Raw genomic sequence first — 14,925 nt, 5'->3', positions numbered from 1 at the left:
ATGCAGAGATCCACCCATAGCCCGTGGGGATCCACAGGGGATGCAGAGATCCATGCACAGCCCCTGGAGGAGGTGCCCATGCTGGAGCAGTGGATACCTGGAGGAGGCAGTGACTCAGTGGGAGACCCAATGGAGAGAGGGGACCCTGCTTCCAGGCTGGAGGAGGACTGCACCCCGCAGCAGAAGGACCCATGCCACAACAGTTTTGGGAGGACTGCTGCATGTGAGTTTGGAACTGCTTTGGAGAAGTTCACAGAGAACAGTCTCCTGTGGGAAGGGACCCCATGGTGAAGCAGGGGAAGGACTCCTCTCCTTGCAGTGAGAGAAACCATGGGTGATGAACTGACCACAACCCTCACTCCCTGTCTCCCTGCACTCTCAGTGGGAAGGAGTTGGGAGGAAAAAGGTGTTTTAAGGGCTTATTTTACTTCTTACTATCTTCCTCTGACTTTTTTAGTAAGAAATTCACTTTGTACCTCTAAGTTGAGCCTGTTTTGCCCTTAGAGTGTTTTCTCCCAGTCCTTATCTCAACTCATGAACCCTTTGTTTAATTTTTTTTTCCCCTCTCCTCTGCCCAGCTGCAGCAGGGGAGGGTGAGTGCCTGTTTTGGGTGCCAGGTGTTAGGCCAGTGTCAGACCATGACTGTGATAGTGGTGTTAATGGTGAAGCATTTGGGCACTGTGGGAGTAAAAAATGGTGAGAAGCAGAATTTTCCAAAGTTTTGATAAAATTCTATCATTCTTTGGGTGTTAGGGTTCAGTAGTCAATTCTTTACCTATACTATTAATATCAAGCTTGTTGATTTCAGTTTTTGTAAATAACTCCAACCCAGCTTCAGAAACCAAAGCTTTCAAGCGTAGCTGCTTCATGAGAAAATGTAAAATAGTGCTTCTTAAATCTGTCCAGACAATTCCATTGCTTGATATGATCATTACTTTTTCCATGCTTCATATTAAAATTTTACTTCTGAATTTTCATTAGTTAATTTTGTGCAGAAGGTAAATTAACAGGAGTCAAGTAAAACTTATTTCCTTGCATTTTGGGAGAACTGTGAGCTGCAGCAGCAATGTGGGATCTGAAGTCACTGTCACTGGAGAGAGCAGTGAGCATCCAGGAGAGGTGATTTTTTTTTTTCTAGCAGTCAGGAGTTCAGAATTTGAAACATTTCTTAGCTAGAAGTCATCCTGATGCTTAGCTGGAAATGAGGAATTAGTTTGGCCTCTTGATATGAACTGTGCATCTCTCACTAAAATCCTCCTTTTCCTGCTCTATTCCTTCTAGCTCTTAGTTAGTTGATAAATTTTTTATTTTTCTTACACGAAGCTGTGGGTGTGTATATATGGGAATTTAATGAGGATGGGGGCTAACAAGGTAGTGAAGGAAATGGTGATGCCATCTAGAGGTGACAATGCTGTTCAGGAAAAGTGAAAGGCATGGAAGAGACCTGTGAGAGGAAAGAAAAGCACTGAAAAAGCATCTGTACAGGTAAATTGAGTACATTTTTCACATCGTAGTTCTTGATGCAGAGTAAGCATAGAGCCAGTGTATTTTGGTTTTATTGAGCAGGTGACAGTGCTGAAAATTTTAATTCCTTTGAGGATTAAAATCTCTGAATTATTGAATTATGAATTATCTCTGAATCCCTGAATTACTGTATTTTATCCACGGGTTTTGAGCTAGTGGTAATTTTTGCTTCTCCTTCCTAATAGGCCGTGATAGTTTATGTCTTTTCTTCAGGCAAAGGAGAGTAATCCAACAGAAGTGCTGCTGCTAGTTGGTGATAATTGATGAATACATGTAGGGAATGATTTGTGTTGTCAGTGCTGGTAAACAAACATCACATTTAAGCTCCTTTGAGATAATGGAAGTAGAGAAAGATTTAATGTGTGTAAGGAGTTATTTATCAAATAGACATTCTGGATGAAGCTATACATGCTTGATAATAAAAGAATGTTTTTCCTGTGTAAGAGGAATAATTTATTTAAAACCTGTACATTTCTTTATGTTGTTGATGTTTGCCTGGGCTGAGTGAGAACTGCTGACTGTATGTCTTTTTAAGTAATTGGTCATGATTTACTGGCAATAAGTATGTCTTGGTGTTGAGAGGGACTCCCAAGTATCCATGGCATAGGGAAGTTTTTGGTGTGAATACCAAGAGAATTTTGCTGTTGCTGCTGCTGATCTCAAAGGTCTGCCTGATTGAAGCTTCCTGCAGGTCAGCCATATGGACATTGTACTCTGGCTTCAGCTGCAATATGTGAATTTTTGGGGTTTTTTTTCACCCCTCGAGTTTTACTAATCGCAAATTGCTGTTGCTGGTAGGCCCAAGGAGAGATGGGTTTTTTCCATATTGTGTCCATAAGTTGCATTTATACGTTTTTCTTAGTTTTGGTTATCCCTGTGTTCTAAATAAGGAAGAAAAATGTTTATTTCACTGAGAGTTTTGGGGGCTACATGATCAAGGAAGATATATTGAGAGAGTCACTATTAATTTTTTATTTAGCCAGTGAAAAAAATACTCAGCATGAACTGAAAATTCAGTGCAAAGCAGAAGGAGAAATGCTGAAAATGTTAAGCTATGAGCATAGTTTAACAAATGCACAACAAATAATGCATTAAACAAATGGGGATTACTTTTTCCCAATATTTTATGACAAGTTTAATAGTAACATTAAATAAGTCAATTCAGTTTGGGAAAGTTGTCCAGATAAGTCAATTGCAGCAAAGAGATTTTGGAATTATAAGGGTAGTTGAGGGCTCTTTTTCAGCACTAGTTCATGAAATGACACCCTTCCTCTTTCTTTTGTCTTTGTATTAGTCATTATCTGTAAAATCAGTCATAAAGTCTGGTATTGTCTCAAATTTCATTTGTGTCTTTGTCAACAATGAGGACCTTAAGCCACTAATTCTCAGCTGTGCTGTGATGGTGGGAACCAGCCCTTCTCCTGGAGTTTATCTCGTTTTTATCTTGTCTGCTGACATCTGTGACGTACACAAGTGGTGACAGCTCTTCCAGTTTTGATGTTTCACTATCATATCTGTCTGTGCATACATACTAGAAATGTAATCATATTGTGATGTGTTCTGTAAACACTTGCTCCTACTGAGCAGAATGAGCAGAAAATACATCTTTAGGGTTCCCCAGCATAGGTTTTGTTCTCTGCTGAGGTTTAGATAATGCCCTGGGTTCTTGTATCTCAAAGAATTGTCTTGCTTTCTTTGATAATTAGATAATTTGTTAAAGATACAGCACATAATCATGAAAGATTGGGAAAAGCATTGTTTGAATGCTGGTAGTTTTTGGGTTTGTGCAGGACAGGATAACTTCAGGATGCTGATCTCATCATGTTTTAACAGCCTTTCCTGCCTTTGTGTCACCAGCTTATTGTTAAAACAGAGGAAGATTCATTATTTTACTGAATAGAAGAAAATCAGTAAGCAAACAGAAAGAAGCAGCACTCTATATTGGGGACTGTCCTTTGTGGGAAAGATTTAGGTGTAAGTGTTATCTAATGAGTGGCAACAGCAAGTCAGACCTTTGTGGTTATTCTTGGTACTGCTATCAAAAGGATGGTTGTGGTGCTACCCTTCCTTTCCCCATGCTGCCAGCAGAAGTGCTTTTACAGCAGTGTAGTAAACTGAATCATAAAATTGCTTTGAATTAGCACAGACCCTCTTCCTTCCTGCTTTGGTTAATTTTAACCTTGAGCTAGATGAAAAAATGCTCGGTTTTGTACAAACAAGAGGGCACATAGGGGTGTGTACTCGGGGGAAATTAAAAAGGCAAATGTTAAAGTAAAACCTTTGAATAAATGCAAATTCATATCTTTAGGGCAATGCTGAAGTGTGGCAAAATGTAGCTCAACTGCAAAACAATAAAATGTCTTAAATGAAAACGGATGCAGAGTTATAAATGGAGAAAGAGCAAGGATGCAAAACTCTTGCTGTGGATTGTCAAAGAGCCACAGCTGCTGGTTTGCATTACAGGAGATATATTGGTCAGGAGCTGATGCAGTTCAGTTGACTCCTGGTAGTCTGGCTCTTCCCAAAAATTTTATTTGAGTTTTAGCTGAGGTAGAAAACTGAATTTTTTGTACTGGTTCATTTATATTTTCCTGGACTAATAGTTTCTCTCATCTGCATAATGAGTCACACTCATTAGCTCATTTGCATGGGCAGCTCAGACTGTACCATGATCATCTTTCTTATGTCTTTGAGGAAATCTTAGCAGCAGCATCACAGGGGAGACCCTGTGTCGTCATCTTTCTTGCCAAGACAGCCATGGGATTGTGTGGGAATCTTTCCCAGAGTGTCTGGTGTGAAGTGTCACAGCTGTGCTGAGTTTGATGCACGGCTGTGCAGGTTGCAGGATTCAGCTGCTGCGAAGTATTGTGGAGATGACTGCTCTGGTCTAGCAGAGTTCACCCTACATGTTGATATTGGCACTGGTGGGTCCCTTTGCAGAAAGAAAAAATAAAGAAAATTAGGATTTTTTAAAATGTTGATTTCATGTTTATAAAGAAAAAACTCCAACTAACACAAGATGGTAATTTGCTGTTAGTGTCTAGCATGTAATTCTTGCTGGATAGCCTGTTTTTTTTCCCAGAGGAGATTTTTCACTATGGTGACATCAGTCTTTATTAATCTTGACTGTTGGCTAGCTCAAGTCTTGGAATTTAGGAACTGAATTTCTCAACAGGGTAAAAGTACTTGAAGGGAACGTTTTATTTTCAAGTCCTGGTACAGATTTGTGTGGTGTAGCTGGAAGAGTGGTGACTGAAAACCAAGCTGATTAGGTATTGGCTTTGCTGCAGACACTGATGTTTTTGTGCTGACCTATTCCCTTGGTACTGTGTCAGGATAAAAATATTTATTTAACCTATGATCTCTAGTTTATGAAATAACAGGATTTCCTCTTGTCCATAATTCTAGTCCATGTCTGTCTTTTTACATATCCTTTGTACTGCAAGAAGGAAACAAGTTGTAACAAATTTTTGCTAAATTGTTACTCCATTCTTGAAACTCTTGTGGTTTCTCTTGGTTTTTGCCTCCCTTGGAATTGCAGTGGTAGAACGAAAGTCTGACTTTACTGAGGGGTCTCTCTAGGTCACAGGGTAGGGTGTTAGTGCAGCCTACAGAGGGGAGACACGGCTCAGCTCAGCACTGCAGGGCTGGTGTTACCTCAGGAGGCTGCAGCTGCTCCCTGCTCATTCCAGTTGTGCTCAGGGCACAGAGCCCTGGAATACAGACAGTGGCCTGGTTTTGAGGGGATTTTCTCTGACCAGAGGAAAGAGAATCTTCTGCTCCTGGAAAAGCTTCTTGGATTACTGTTCTCCATGAAGAGGTGGGGAAAGTAGCATCTTGGGTTGTTGAGTAATACTAACAGTGGAAAATCAGTTCAGAGTAGCTTTGAATCTAAAAAGAAAGTAAGTAGCCTTGTGAAGCAAGCTCTCTTTCATTTTATGCATACATTTCCTACTTCAGGAAAAGTACGGTACGGACAGTTTGGAGACTTTCTTAACATGGTGGCAGTTTTTATACTTCCACCTATAAAACGGCAAACTTTCCAATCATAGAATTCAAAAGGTGTCCAGAAGGCATAAACCAGGTTTTTTTTATATCTAAAAGTGTAATAATATTGATGTTTTATACTACTGGATAGTCTGGTGGTTAAAAGAAAGATCACAGTGCAACAAGAAACTGAGATGGACCTGATAATTTTTCTCTCCTGGTTTGCACATGTGATACACATTTTAAAACTGCATTAACTTAGATTAGCATGATGGCAAGCATGAAAATTTTGTGAAAGAGGTTAGGGTGATTGCTTATTTTAGGGTAGATTGAGGAAATGTTCTTTATGTGATTTTTAAGTGTGGCCTGTGGGGGATTTTAGGCTCACGTTCTGAGGAAATGAAGCTGAGGCATTGACCAAGACAGCCAGAGGGACCTGCCCTTGTCCATAGCTTTGTAACACTTTGACAATTTTAACTAAATTCTCAGAAGGGCAGGGGCCTGTAGAGGGGGAAATGCTGTGTTACTGCTGACAGTGAAGAGGAGAGTGCAGTGGGATACCAGTGCTTATTACAACTCAGAAAATGCACATCCTGAGGTGCGCATCCTGAGACCAGAAGGCCCAAGAAGTCAGGACCATTGGGTTTGCTTTCTCCAAACTGCTGGTTTGTGCAGAATTGTTGTTATTTGCCATGAGCTATTAGCAGGATGATGTAATAGGGTGAAATATTGGTGAAGTAGCCAAAAGCGTGCAATGGGTACATCTGCTACGTGACCTCATCTGCCTCATAGGAGTTGTCAGAACTTTATTTCTGACTGGTGTCAGTGACTCATGGATTTCTTTTTATTATTTTTTTTTGTACAAAAGGAAGTTTAAAGCAGCTGGAATGTTGTGTTTATAAATGTTCTTACTCTTGTCTTTATTCCAGTAATATGTCTGATGCTCTGGCAAATGCCGTGTGTGAGCGTTGCCAGACGCGGTTCGATCCTGCAGAGAGGATTGTGAACAGCAACGGGGAGCTCTATCACGAGAACTGCTTTGTCTGTGCTCAGTGCTTTCGGCAGTTCCCAGAGGGACTCTTTTATGAGGTGAGTTCCCTGACTGGTTGGAAGAGAAGAGAAATAGCTGTAGTAAAATGCAAGGAATTCTCAACTTTCTTGTGTATTTAATTTCTTAGCCCTAAACATTTGTTGCCATTTTTTTGAGGAACCTCCAACTTAATTTTCCTCTTTTTGTTCTCCCATATTCCTTCAAAAGGTGTTCTTTGGGTAAGACTCATTTCAAAAAGAAAATAAGTGTTTTGGTAATCATCAGAGAATCACAAAATGGTTTGGGTTGGAAGGGACCATACAAATCATCACATTCCAAGCCCTGCCCTGGGCAGGGCCACTTTCCACTGGACCAGGTTGCTCAAAGCACTGTCCAACCTGGCCCTACTATTTCATTAGACATAAGTGAATTTTTATTTTTAGACATATTGTACCAAACTGTTCCAGTTGGGCAACTGGAATATGTGAACCTATTTAAAAGCTAGGTCGAATTCTTTTTTCAGAATATACACAAGTACGTGTTTTGAATAACACATTATTTTAAACTTGATGTATTTTATTTTGATGGGAGTTTTAGCCTCATGTAGGAGGAGTAGTAGTTCTGAGGTAAACTAAAGCAAAAATTAAATTAAAGGCAACTAGAGGAAAGGGATTGGGGTATTCTTCAGGATTTTTACTATCTTGTAGCAGCATTGTTATTAATTTAGCTGTGCAAATTCACCACGAGGCTGCAGCCATATGTGGATGTTTCTTTAAGAGAACCTTTAGGAGTTGAAAAAGAGGTATGTAGGGGACTAGAAAACTGGAAAACTTGACTGACCTGGACTAAATAGTCATACCAATGGAAAATCATGCTGAGCTGTCAAGATGTAAAAGTAGTTCAGTTATTCATGAGGGTCCTTCTCTCTTGTTTTGTTTGCAGTTTGAAGGTAGGAAGTACTGTGAGCATGACTTCCAGATGCTGTTTGCTCCTTGCTGTGGGGAATGTGGTAAGAAGTGGCAAATATCAACACCAGGGTTTAATAACTGCAGGGCTGCACAAACCTTGCAGCGTTGCTGTGATGTCCAGCCTTGGGCTGGGGTTGTTGGGGTCACTTTAAAGAGCCAGAAGCTCTGGGTGGGAACAAAGCATGATAGCAGCAGTGATTTTGGGTTATTCTGGTTGTGGGAATAATTGGGTTTTTTTCACAGTTAGACTGTAATAGTAATTATGGAATTACAGTGGGAGGACTATGAAGGATAGTAGATTTTGATAAGACTGTTTTCTGCATGCATCTCATGCTTTCCTTTTGCAGGTGAGTTCATTACTGGGCGTGTTATTAAGGCAATGAACAACAACTGGCACCCAGAATGTTTCCGCTGTGAGCTCTGTGATGTAACCCTTGCTGACCTGGGTTTTGTGAAGAATGCTGGCAGGTAAGATGGAGCAGGAGGTCAGAAAGTTTTATCAGTGTGTTATTGATACAGCTGTGAGATGCTGAGGGTGGTCAGTTAGTTTTACACTGAGAAGGAAAGCTTGATAAGGTACAGAAGAATTTTAGGAGTAACCTGTTAGGTGGGAAGTTCGTTATCCAATGAAACGTGTAGAAACTCAAGTTTTATTGGCTAGTGAATGGGTTCTGTAAAAGAAAGGGATTTCAAGCAGAAGACAGAGATTTCAGGGATTTCAAGCAGAAGGCTACATAATAAATGAGAAAAAGAGATTATGTAATCTCAGGCAGGTTGATTATCAAGTAAGCAGCTGAGTGGGAAATCAAAATGTAGCAAAAGGCCAAAAGAATAACACAATGATTACAGCTACGTCTTTTCAGCCTGTGATTCCACTGGTATTCAGAAATCATTCATTTTAAGTGCAGAAATATCAAAATGAATCCTAGAGCTTGATTAATGCATTTAATTCAGAAATAACAAAAATACAAAAAGGAGTTTATACAAAAGCATACCATTATAAGAAAATACGACAATCCAGCAGTTAGCGGACAGTGTTGCCAATTCAGAGTTAATTTTAGGCTTTCATACGTTATGAGCAAAGCCTAGTAGTTTCCTAGAGTTTATATTGTCACTAAGTAATGGTGAAGGAAGGAAGAAAAGGTCATATACTGTCCAGTAGGGAGTCCTCTCAACTCCCTCATCTTCTTCATATTGCATGCAACTTCTGTGCCTGAGTTTTTTGAGCTGGGCATAATTGATTTTCTTTTGGCACCTCACCTTGCTAGAATGGGCTGTTGGAATAGCACTTAGGGTGTTTTGGGGAAGCAGTCAGGATAAAAAAAGCTCAAGCAAGATAAAGTATGTTTGATTTTCTAATTTGTGGACCAAGTCTAAAATGGTAAGGAACTCATTCCCAAAAGCATAGCAGAGATAGGTGTGTGTGTCTATGTAATAATGTATTTTACCTGCTACATGTTTTTCTATAATATTTATCTCCATAGCATTGAAGCAGTCTTCTAGTAAATATTATTGTAAACTCTTGCATTCTTTTTTTCCCTTTTCAATTGTACCTGGTCTACCCTAGTCTGCCTGTCACTTCAGGCATGTTCTGCTAGATGCAATTTGTATCAGTGAGAATAAAGAGAATCCCTACTTTATGCATAGTGAAGGAATAGTCTTGCCAGATAAGTCACAAAAAAGAACTGTAAACCATCTTAAAGCTAAGAATCTTTTCTGTCTTAATTCCTGTCTAGGCTGGGTTCATTGCTTCATTCTGGCCTTTTTTTTTTCTTGTCATCATTTTTTTTCCTATTACTTATAAACACTTTGAATTCAGAGACTTGAACAAGATGTGCAAATGTGGGCAAATTCCATCAGGCAGGTCTGTCTCAGGAGAGGATCTCTACTGCTGGCACAATGTGAAATTTTAAATAAGGCTGTATGCATTGTGCAGAGGAAGCACTGAGTGCTTTGGGAATTAAGTCCTTTGAAAAAAAAAACATTCGTGGGTCCATTTCCCTCATTGTCCCCTTCCTTGTTCCTAAGTGCTCAACCCTCAGTTTAATTTCTTGGAAATCAGTAGAACTGTCCTTCAGTTTGCAGTTTTAGCAATACAAACAGGTGTTCTCTATGGTCAGAGGGATTCTTGTTAATGGCAGCCCCATAAAAACAACAAAACTTCCCTTCTCAGGGTGAATTTGACGCTGGGTGGACTGTCTTGCTGCATATTTGTGCTCTCAGCTGATTTTGGTGGAAGTGGGTGCTCTTAAGACGAACCACTGACACTGACAAGAGTCATGTTCACAGTTCAGATTTAGCACTTAGTGAGCTTTCATTTGTCTTGCCCTCATATGTTTGAGGCAACATTATGGTTTTTTTAATACAAAACAGATTGCACAAAGCCTCACGGAATTTCTCAGCTACAAAAAAATACATGATGGGGTCGAACGCCCCGTTGAGGCTGGTGAGGCAGGAAGTGATGCGGTTGCTGAGGGCCAGGAGACGCTGTGTCTCACAGGAGGCTTTGGTCCCGTTGTAGTGGAGAATATAAATGTAGCGATTGACATGATAAGGTACAAAGCAAATTAGAAAGATCATCACGACCATGATGATCATTTTGACAGCTTTTTCCTTCAGGTGTTTCTCAACTCTGTTCCCACTCTTCAGGCTCTGGATGATGAGTAAGTAGCAAGTCACAGTAGTAACAAAGGGGAAGGTGAATGCCACTGCTAAGGACACAAGGGCATGACGTGAGGCCTTTTCTCTGTAGAGCTGCAGGCAGACAGTTGTGTTTTTCATGTGCACAGTCTGCACACTGAGCAGCAGAGGTGCCATTGCCACACCAACAATGACCCACAGAAAGACACACGCCACGTGGGCATACCGTGACCTGCGGAGCTTGATGGACTTGACAGGGTGAACAATGGCCAGGAAACGGTCTACACTGATGCACATCAGGAAATAGATACTGGCATACATGTTGAGGTAGAAAAGGAAGCCAGTGAGTCTGCATGGGATCTCACCAAATGGCCAATGGTTACCAGAAAAATGGTACACCAGCCGGGTGGGAAGTATCAGCACAAAGGACAGGTCAGCCACAGCAAGGTGCATCAGGAAAATGTTGGCAGGTGTGCCTGACTTTTGGTCCCGGATGAAAAGCCAAAGTGCCAGGGCATTGCCAGCAAAAGCTAGGATGAAGTCCAAAAAGTAGAAAGTGGCAAAAATCATGTTCTCAAGGTGTGTCTCTTTGCCACATTGCTCTGATGTTTCCAAAGCGAAATTTGATTGATTTGAGCAATTGAAGAGCAGGCTTGAAGCTGCTGGTCCATTCATTTTTCCCCACAGTTCTGAAGAAAAAAAGCCCTAAGTGTAAAAGAATTAAGACAGTATTACTACAAAAGAGCCTGGGTTTATGGAAAACAAAACAAAAAAGCAACAAAAGACCCAAAAACCCACACATAAAAGTCAGCAATATCTCCTGTTTGCTAGCATCAGTGTTTAGTATGACAGGTCACTGTGAATTTAAACCTTATATTAGAATTCTGAATAGCCTCTGCTCAGCTGAGTTTACCGGAGCAGTAATTCCTGTGGAAGGAACCCCAGTGAAGGGCTGGCTAGCTGGTGATGAGCTTGTCTCCAGCCTGTGCTGAGGTCAGTTGTATAACCAGGTACTGAGATGCTTGTGTGTCCGGTTAAGAGGAGTAGGAGTGAGTTCTGTGTATCTAACTAGAAAGTGTTTGCCATGTTTCAGTTTGAAAGCCTGATTCAGGACCAAGGAATTCCTGATGAGTCAGCTTTTCTGACCACAGGTGTCTGTTGGAAGGTGATCTAGCTTAGAATATCTGTCTCGTTCTTAAAAGAGATAAAAGACAGGTCAAGTATTGCTGTTACTAAAAAAATCCACAGGGTTCCTGAAAACATTTGAGCATTATTTTAGTAAACAGAACTCATTGTTCAGATGTGTAAAAGTATTTGGATCAGAGAGAACTGAAATGGGATTAAGTACAAACAAATATACTGGAAAATATAAGAACAGTTCCAAGGTAGTTAATATATTCAGTTTGGCTGCTGTTACTTTGAGGTGAACAGAAAACTGGAATAGCTGGAGATCTGTGTGCTGGATCACTTCTGTTTGGTTCACAGTTGAAGAGAGAAAATCAACAGCAGAGGGACTGGATGAAATTCAGAAATTGGAAGTTCTTCCTATGGCCACAGAGGGCCCTTCTTACTTCATGCATTGCCTGGATACCCTTTTGGATTTGAGTATTTATAACAAGTTGCTATCTTACCATTACTTGCAATTGCATGTGCAAGGAAGACTGTACAGCCCTTTTGTCCTTACATATAAAAAAACTTGTGAAATTATGCTTTCACACACAAAAGGAAAATTCCCTGCTGCATATTTTTTTTGTGTGAAAGTCACAAGTTTACAGAAGAGGCCACAATTTTTTGTTTATATTATTCATTTGTCCCTTACAAAGTAAAGCCTGCAAGTATTCTTGAACCCAAAAGTTTAAAATTTATATGGGATAGTAACATTCACTCATGTACTTGTCCTCCTTGGATGGAATTATTTTAAATATGTATTTTTCTGTTGCATACCAAAAGAGAAACACATGAGACCATGCCTTTTTACTGATTGTTAATTTGTGATGCTACTTATCACCTCATGTTCTAGCTATTAAGCCTTTTTTTTTTTTTTTTTTTTTTTTTTTTTTTTTTTTTTTTTGTGTCAGGCCCATCGTTTAATTATGCTTTTCATCTGCAAAAAGTGTAAATCAGGTGACACCTGTCAGGGGTAGGTAGTCTTATGGCTAAACATTGGTCTATCCATGGTTGTGACACCTGAGCAAGCAGTAAACAGTGGCTTGGAGCAGCTGAAAAAACAGAAAGCATAGTTGTCTGATGGAACAGACTGGGATGGCTCTTGTCTTATTGATAATGCTTTAAATCAGTTCTCAAAGTGAAGGAATAAGCAGACTTTTCCCTTTTTACAAGCTAATCATTAGGGGCTTAACAGTGTGATACACTGAACCAATTCTATTTGAGTTGATTTCCTAAGGCAGGTCTAGGAAATTCAGATTCAGCTGTCAGTGCCAGACTTAGAATTGGCAAGATTCAAAGTTGAGATTTTTACCCTCACTGATGACAGCATTGAGTCTGCTATGGATTTCTATACAGATGTGCTTTTGGTGCAAAATGGTGTGGGTTGGAGTAGAAAGGAGAAAGTCAGAGCTATCTGGAAGCCCAGTATGTCAGTGTCAGGAAGAGAGAGGCTTAGAACTAATTATAAAATTGAAATAGATTCAGTCTTTGCAAATGCCAGCCTTCATAGAAGAGCTGCTGTTATCTAATTTACTTTTTAGAGTAAGGTGAAGGGAGATGTTTTTCATTGTCTGGTTAGAAGTTACAGAAAAGGGAAATGCTCCTCTTTCTAATTTTGCTTATGTTTTAAGTTAAAAGGAAACTTAAATTTCAACATTAATGTTTCGGGGATTTTTTTGTAATTCTAGTTATTGGGTGAAAATAGTGGTGTAGCACTTGAGTAAGTTCAGTAAAAAGGCAGCACATCATTCGAGTTGATTGTTTAGCTTATTTTTAGACTTCACATATTTTCAACAAAATTTTACAGCTTTAGAAAAGTAATAATTCTCTGACAGTGTGTTCTCTAGAAGGTACTGAAAACCTTTTGCAGTTATTTGCCATTCCAGTCCTATTCTCCTTGGGTTTATCCTATAAATTTAAAATACATGTGTTTAGTTTTTTATTGCTTACAGACAAAGCACTGGAATTCCTATAGTCTGTATAAATGCTAAGAGCAAACTAGAAACCTTCACAAATTACTTGGAATGTGTAGTGTGTGTTAAGCTATCTGATGCAAGAGGCTTTCATTCCACAGACAGAAAACTCCTTTAGGAGTCTGGCTCATTATCCAATAATTTCTGCTTGGACTGCACTCTTGACATTGCATGAATATTTAGTGATTTATGTGTTGCTAAACAGAGCACTGTTCTGGGATGAGCCATTATCCCAGGCTCCAAGGGCTGAGCTGTAATGGGGATGTCACTGCTCATTTGAAATACATGCATGCACACTGACCATATTTCATGCCCTGGTTCCTTTCTGCTCAGAAACAAGCAAAAGAACAATCCACAAGGCTGTCAGTGTGGACATAACGCAGTCTCTCAGCAGATGCTCTGTCTGTCATTAATGAAAGAACTAGCAGGGGAAATCCTTAGCTCATTGTACACAATTACCTGGCTACTTTGGAGCCCACTGCAGATAAACTGACCTATATGCTAGGGTTTGTGGTAGGTATCAGAAATTCCTGTTCTTCCTCTCAGCTAGAACAGTTTCTGGTATGATTGTACTGGTTTGTGCATTTTTGTGAGTTCAGTATCTTGTCAAATGAGTGTCTCCTATCTTTCACTCAAAGTACTCTTAATTAGAAATAGTTTCTGACTGAAGTTATTCTCCTGAAAACCAGTCTCTGCTGAGTCTGTATTTCAGCTGAAATACTTGTTTTTGTGAGCATCAAAGCAGTGTCAGAGAGCACTAGACATACCATACAAATGGCACAAATGGCTATACATTAGGTACAAAAGTTTAAAAAACCTTTTTTGTTTTGAAGGAGTGATATAAAGAAAGGTGAGAAAATTATCTTTGAAGTTCAGAAAATGCTGCCTGTTCTTACATTCAGACATTTGCATTATATTCATCCACCTTGGTATGTGTTCTGCTCCTCATTGGCACCAGCTAAAACTAATGCCATTAGGAAAGCTCCTAAAAAAAAAAAAAAAAGCTCCTAAAGCCCCTGCTAACAAAAGTGGGTCCCTTACCTCTTTATAATGCAGTCCTGTGGGTGGAGTATAGGGTCCTTTTGGGGAATATCCCAACAAACTCCTTCTGGTGACAGCAAACTAGGTAGAAGCAGAGCAGAACAAACAAGATGATTCCAAGAGAATGCACAGTTGCAGAGTTGCTGAGAGCAGAGAGGGGAGCCCCTCTATATAGTGTCCTCCTCACTCTGATAGCACATTATCAGCTCAGTCACACAACAGAGCAGGGGACAGGACACCCCAGCACTGAGGAGCAGTCTTCATCCCAGCTGAGCTCTTGGCACTGGGGCTGCTTCTGCTGGTATAGATATGAGTATCCTGCATGAATATTCCAGTGTTCATGGTCATTACTGAAGGCTGCTACTGAACCCCCAGCCCTAAACACAGAATCCTTGGAGCCCTCTGATTATTTTAGGAGGGTGGAGAGATGCATTGTTTGGGAGAAATCTAGTATTAACAGGCACAACAGGACATTTCAGAATGGGATAATTCCATAATGGTGGGGTGAGGGAGAGGGGAGGCTGCTATGGTAACAGCTTAGCCTGTCCAACACTTCCCTTAGCTTCCAATAGAGAGGGTCTGTGGGAGGGCAGAG

The 14,925-nt window shown here is 40.2% G+C and overlaps 2 protein-coding genes across 2 annotated transcripts in view; one reads left to right on the top strand and one right to left on the bottom strand.

Moving 5' to 3' along the window:
- The window catches only part of LIMS2 (LIM zinc finger domain containing 2), a 30,300-nt gene that overhangs the window by 5,748 nt on the left and 9,627 nt on the right, over positions 1–14,925 (top strand). Inside the window, exons 2-4 of the mRNA XM_015637770.3 lie at positions 6,441–6,600; positions 7,484–7,550; positions 7,857–7,977. Of these exons, the coding sequence (XP_015493256.1) occupies positions 6,441–6,600; positions 7,484–7,550; positions 7,857–7,977 (348 nt within the window). The remainder of the gene's footprint in view (positions 1–6,440; positions 6,601–7,483; positions 7,551–7,856; positions 7,978–14,925) is intronic.
- Positions 8,429–14,892, bottom strand: GPR17 (G protein-coupled receptor 17). The gene is made up of 2 exons (XM_015637771.3): positions 14,331–14,892; positions 8,429–10,854 (listed from the first exon to the last, which is right to left on the bottom strand). Exon 2 carries the CDS (start codon positions 10,822–10,824, stop codon positions 9,793–9,795), a length of 1,032 nt encoding a protein of 343 aa, XP_015493257.1. The 5' UTR covers positions 10,825–10,854; positions 14,331–14,892; the 3' UTR covers positions 8,429–9,792.

The sequence above is a fragment of the Parus major genome, chromosome 9 (assembly GCF_001522545.3).
Source record: "Parus major isolate Abel chromosome 9, Parus_major1.1, whole genome shotgun sequence".
NCBI lineage: Eukaryota > Metazoa > Chordata > Aves > Passeriformes > Paridae > Parus > Parus major.
This window is presented reverse-complemented; position numbering and strand designations above follow the sequence as displayed.